Here is a 6,133-nt window from a genome sequence, read left to right as displayed (position 1 = left end):
CTCTTACTTCTGTAGTAAGGAGGTGAATTCTTCTATTGGCACAGACTCATGAGAATATGTTGAGTAATATGACACCTAAGTGAAGCATTATTTCCAGCAGATTATCAGAGGGGGATGGTATCACCCATATGTGGCTCTGGGGATGATATTTCACCATCTATTCTTAATGGTTTACAATGAACTTATTTATATTTTTGCAGCGAAATACTTTCACTGGTCATTTCCTTGTTACTCAGTGGAGCTGATTCTGTGTTGCAAAGGGAAGTAAGCAGATGTAATTATTAGTTTGTGATTAGTTGCAAAAATATTGTGAGGCCACAAACTGTTATAATGTGTTGAAGTGCCCAGGAACAGGAAATCAGTGTAACCCCAGTGCATGAGGAGGCTGGTACCAACAAGTCATTTGTCTTTTCCCATTTCCCATTTAAAAAGTGCTCCTGAGACAAAACGTTTGTTAAGACATCTTTTATTTTTGGTCACTATGCTTTACATGACATAATGCTTGTTCAGGGATATAACGATGTTGATGTTAAACAAATGCTGTTTGTATGACAGAATTGGACTGACTTATTTCATCATAACGATCAATTTGACCGTCACCATTTCACAATATTCAGGTCATGTACAAGGACAACAGTTACAACATGTTGCACAGACAGTATTTGTGTACTTTTGAAGATTATTGGTCATCCGAACAAAAAACAAGGTTGTACAAAAACAAACAAAGAAACAGACAAACACTTAATTAAGTCTAAGCAGTTGAAGTCAGTATAAAAGAAACAGAGAGAAAAAGTCATGACACAACACAGTTGTAACGCCTCCATTTCACATGCTGTCTCCATTACAAAAGCTCACTGGTACCTTTGTGGATTGCTTCCCCCATCCCTGATCACCTGTTTTCATAAATTAGTTTTCCTTCCTCTAAGCACCCATTTCTTGTAGATTTCAAGTCGAGATGCTACTACTCCTCAAAGAACTGTTAACTGCCTGTCTGTTTGGTTGAGGGAAATTTAACAGGGAGTTTACTTTAATTTGAGAAATAGATTGCAAATTTAGTTGGTTGGCTTTTGGGAACTATTGTATCAACCTATCACGTTGAAGCAATGAGGAACCCAGAGAAAGAGCAGTGGACATTTTCGGCCGCAAAGACACCATTGGCCTCATCATCGGGGATCTGGATGTAAACTGTGTCCTGCTCGTCGAGCAAGAGGACGGCACTGCCGGACATCTGGTCCAGGAAGCCCTTGCTGTACTCATCATAAGTGAACATAACAGGCTGGCCATTCTTGTACAGAGCAACCAGAGCATTGGCTCCATTGACATGGATGCTGTAGGCGAAATAGTAAACTCCGGGAATCTGGCAAGTGAAAATGCCAGATTCAGGGTCATAGTGATTCTCAGCATTGTACACTATCTGGTCAAACTTAATGGGGCTGCCAGCAGCAGGGTAAGGGGTGGCCAGAGAAGCAGTGAAAGCAGACATGGGGGACTTGACCATGACCTCACCGTAGCCTTTGCCCTTCTCAAACATAACCTCACCAGGGGGACCTGGGGCACCAGGAGGTCCAGCTGGGCCAGATTCTCCATCAGCACCAGAATCACCAGGCAGGCCAGGGGGACCCTGTGGTCCGGGGATACCCTTAGCAGCCAACCCAGAAGGGCCAGGGGCACCAGGGAGACCTGGGTGTCCCTTAAGGCCGGGAGTACCAGCAGGACCTTGAGGACCACCAGAGCCTCTGCTACCTGCAGCACCATCAGAACCAGAAGCACCTGGCTCACCTGCACGGCCAGGAAGACCTTTGGGTCCAGCAGGGCCTGGAATACCGGGGGAACCTGGGGTACCTGGGGCACCTCCATCACCTTTGTTGCCTGTCGCTCCACTGGCACCTCTGGGTCCAGGAGGACCAGCAGCACCTGGGTAACCCTGCTTACCTTGGAAACCTTGCACTCCCTGATCTCCCTTATTTCCCTTAGATCCCTGAGCTCCAGTTGCACCTGTGTCACCTTTAGAGCCAGCAGCACCAGATTCACCTGCGAAACCTCTCTCACCCTGAGGTCCAACAGGACCAGTAGCACCAGTAGCACCAGTGGCACCAGTATAACCTGTATGACCTTGCTCTCCCTTTGAACCTGTGGCACCAGTGCCACCTGTGGCTCCCCTCTCTCCCTTCTCTCCATTTGCACCTGGCTTTCCATATCCTGGGACTCCAGGGGCACCAGTGGCACCAGCAGGTCCTTGATGGCCTTTAGAGCCAACTGGACCGGGCATACCTGGGGCACCATTATCGCCTGGTTTACCTGGCATACCTACACCTGCGGCACCAGTGTGTCCCTTAGGTCCCTGTGGTCCCATGGGACCAGTGGCACCATCTCTACCTGAGCTACCTGGCTTTCCTGACTCTCCGGGGGCACCTGTCCTTCCTGGCTTTCCAACTCCAGCAGCACCTGGTTCACCTGATTGGCCCATAGGTCCTTCAGGTCCTGTCTCACCCTGTGGTCCAGAAGCTCCCACCCCTCTATCTCCCTTTGTACCTGGCAGTCCAGGGATACCTGGGTGTCCCTTCAGACCAGACTCTCCTCTAGGTCCCATTGATCCAGGAAGACCTGAAGATCCAGGCTTTCCAGAAGCAGAGAGGCCAGCGGGGCCGGGGGTTCCAGGAGAACCTGGTGCTCCCCTAGGTCCCTGAGAGCCATGGGCTCCAGTGTCACCTTTCTCACCATGTTGTCCAGGGCTGCCAGGTTTGCCAGGTCCACCAGGGGATCCAGGTTTTCCAGAAATGGAGCGGCCAGGAGCTCCAGGAGATCCTGGAGGTCCCTCGGGTCCAGACAGGCCTTCGGCGCTCTCACCTGGGGGGCCAGGAGGGCCAGCAGGTCCCTCAGGGCCGGGCTCACCTGCAGGGCCGGGCTCACCAGGCACGGACACCACTGTGAAGAATGAAAGAGTGAGCATCATCGGTACCACCATACAAACAAACCACTAACACAAGTGTCAGCAAGTCATCAGCTGTGTGTTACTAAAATTAATATACTATATATTTACTTTTCAGAATATTTTGTTTAGTTTGCTTATACTTTTGTGTGTTGTTCCCTGAGAAAAAATGGTGTAGGCAGAAAAAAAAAAATTAGATTATTGGTCCAAATTCAATGGTATTTTATTACTGAGGTGGATCAAGTTTTATTCCTATCAACAAATCCTGTACTTTTGAGGAATGGCCACATGGAGCTGATTCACTGATTCTTCCAATCTTAAACATTCAAAGTCTTCTTATAAAATGTAAAAAATTGTCCCTACTTTTTTATGTAATATGTATTTAAAATATGTTTTTATTTTCTTATTTATAAAATAAAAAGATTAAAGTGTGCTGGTCATAAAGCTGCACAGAGACCTGTGTGGCTTGTTTGTGAAACAGTTGGTCTAAATGAGACGGAGCCTTTTTTATTTGTTGCCTTGATGTGGTCACATGTGTAAAAGGCTCACTCCTTGGCGAACTGTTTGGATGAAGCCAAACAGATGTTTCTACTTCTGTGCGAAGCAGGCACACCCAAACAAACCACACAGCTGGGTGACTGGACTGTAATTGACAGTCAACCTAAAAATAATTCACTAACAGCTACTTTCTCAAATAGAAATAGCAGTAAAATTTCTTTTTTTCAGAAAAACAGCAACGTTTCATATTTTGTAATGCATTTTAGTCCACACTCTAGACCAGACCATAATTAACTTTTCTTTTTTTTTTTAAATGTAGTAGATTTCTGCAAGACTCTGAATATAGTAGAAATGTGGATATTTGTTCTGCTCTAATTAGAGAATCTTATTTTAAAGCAAAGTTAATGTATGTTAGAAAATAACTGAAATGTGCCTTTGTATGGAAGCAAAAAAACTGGCAACATTTACTACTAAATTGACTGAAAAGAGAGAAAATAAATACCAGATTTGATAAAAATGCATTAAATACAAAGTAGTAGTAGTAGTCTTATACATTTGTGCTCCTTAAAATATTCAGTTTCAATAATCTATACCAGCACAATGGATATTCTGTACCAGAGTTGAGACAGACAGTTATTAAAAAAATATAGAAACATTAAAAAAATATTAAGAAATAGTGTCTATTGTGATAACTGTAAAATAAAAATAAAATTGTAAATGTGTTTGCCTTGGATGAATAAGAGGAAAAATGAATATTTAAAATAAAAAGAAATCCTGAAATGATCTTTGCATCAAATCCTAGGACTTCCAGCAGAATGAAACTGCAAAGCTCTGCACTGAGTAAATATCCTGGTGTTCAGATTCCAGATCTAAATGGACTGTGTGATTGGAGCAGCACGCACGCTGTTGCAGCCAATCAGAGCACAAGGAGATTTCAGAGCGAGCTGGAGTTGAGTTTTCAGAGTAAAGTGCAACTGGCTGTGGCTAACATCCTTCTGGCTACTCATGCTGCTGCTCACACTGGCCACAATAAAGATGCTTATTCCTTCGCAGAGGTAAGACAAGACTAACTTGAAATGTTCCTCAAGGAAAAATAAGTCTTTAGGGCAAAAGATCTTGACTTTAAAGGCTCAGTTTGTAAAATGTGATGAAAAAACTTTTAGAGGTAGGAAGTTTTGCTTTTCTTACCATGGCTCTTCACAGAGTAGGGCTGATACTGAGGGGCGGCCTTCACCATCTTCTTCACCACGTACCGCTCTCCATGGGCGGCCGTCAGGGTCACCACAAGGAGGAGGATGCTCGCTACACGCATGTCCATCTTGCAAGGTCAAATCTGCAGGGAGAAGAAGAGGAGCAGTCAGCACAAGTGTCTACAGGAAGGTTTAGTTTTCTCTCTTTTTAAAACTGTTTTTACAGTTTAAGTGCACATGTTATACAGCCTCACAGAAATGCAATAAGCTGCACATAAGATAGGATGAGCTAGAGTAGATGTAGCTAAAGTTTGGATTTAGTTAAAGCATCCTGGATCCTCAAGAAGCCAAAATCTGCCCCCCGTTCCCCCTTAGCCTGCCTCGGCCTACACAAAGCCTGGATGTTGCCTGAGCTCCTCCAGAGATAGAGCAGAGAAGAAGAGGAAGAGAAAACACAAACATACCAGCTTCCAAAGGAGGTGAAAAAACAATGTCTTCTGCACCAGTGAGCCTCTGGTGCTTCTGTATATCCTTAGGGTAGGAGCACAACTGAGGATATGCTGCCTCCCAGTACAATGATGTGGGTATTTATACCATATCTGCCCCTCGCATCATTACAAAAAAAAAGGAGCCCCCACCATGCAAGTACCTCCCTCCTCGGTGCGAGGCTGTAATTAGCAGACAGATCTGCCCAAAGCGGGGCATGACACATCAGGATGCCTCCATGTCTTGAATATCCAGACACATGATTACCTCTTATTTCAGCTCTTCTTTCAAGAACTTTGAAAATAGTCGTGTTTGAGGCAAAAAACATAAATAAACGAATGAATGAATGAAGGACTGCACAAAACAGACGACACATTTTCTTTCCCACCCTTGTTCCATTTATATTTACAAGTGTCGAACATTAAAACTTTATATATGCTCGGGGCATGTTTATATTAATGGATGTTTATAGGACAGCTCTGAAAATAGTCACCAGAATGGTAGAGGTACCTGTGCTGCTACACAAAGTCCGCATTGAGGATGTACAGGACCAGAGTGCAAATTTACATGGAGACTCGTCTTCACCTGTCCCGACCGTCTGGGCTCCTTCATGATAAGGTAAACAGGGGAAGTGGTGGACAAGAAAGATTTTAGACGTCTTAGATCGAGAGAAAATAATCCTGTTTACTTCTAAAGCAATACCGACACCATATTTAGTTTTTTATTATTTATTTCTTGTTATTATTTGTGTCAGTGTGGCTAACAGGGGACAAAGTGGTCTTCATTTCAGTCTCTATTTCAGGACAAACATTTTTCTTAGGTTTGTGTAATTGAACTAATAAAACTATATAAGGAGCCACTGGAGGAGACATTTGCTGCTGGTTCCTTGTGAATGCAACCTACTGTCCTAAGGCCCTCATGTGCACTACCCATGTTGGAACACCAGAGGGCAGGTTTTACTGTGCCACCGCACCCCCTCCACGGAGCAAACAAGCCGCTGCTCCTGCTGTGAAGAAGAAAAAGAAGAAGA

The 6,133-nt window shown here is 44.3% G+C and overlaps 1 protein-coding gene across 1 annotated transcript; it reads right to left on the bottom strand.

Moving 5' to 3' along the window:
• Nucleotides 1-449: 449 nt before the first annotated feature.
• col10a1a (collagen, type X, alpha 1a) lies at nt 450-5,211 on the bottom strand. The gene is made up of 3 exons (XM_034575384.1): nt 5,082-5,211; nt 4,616-4,760; nt 450-2,925 (listed from the first exon to the last, which is right to left on the bottom strand). Exons 2-3 carry the CDS (start codon nt 4,743-4,745, stop codon nt 1,091-1,093), a joined length of 1,965 nt encoding a protein of 654 aa, XP_034431275.1. The 5' UTR covers nt 4,746-4,760; nt 5,082-5,211; the 3' UTR covers nt 450-1,090.
• Between the last annotated feature and the right edge of the window lie 922 nt (nt 5,212-6,133).

This window comes from Hippoglossus hippoglossus, chromosome 22 (assembly GCF_009819705.1).
Source record: "Hippoglossus hippoglossus isolate fHipHip1 chromosome 22, fHipHip1.pri, whole genome shotgun sequence".
NCBI classification, from domain to species: Eukaryota; Metazoa; Chordata; class Actinopteri; order Pleuronectiformes; family Pleuronectidae; genus Hippoglossus; species Hippoglossus hippoglossus.
Note: the sequence above shows the minus strand (reverse complement) of the source record. Positions and strands in the feature narration are given on the sequence as shown.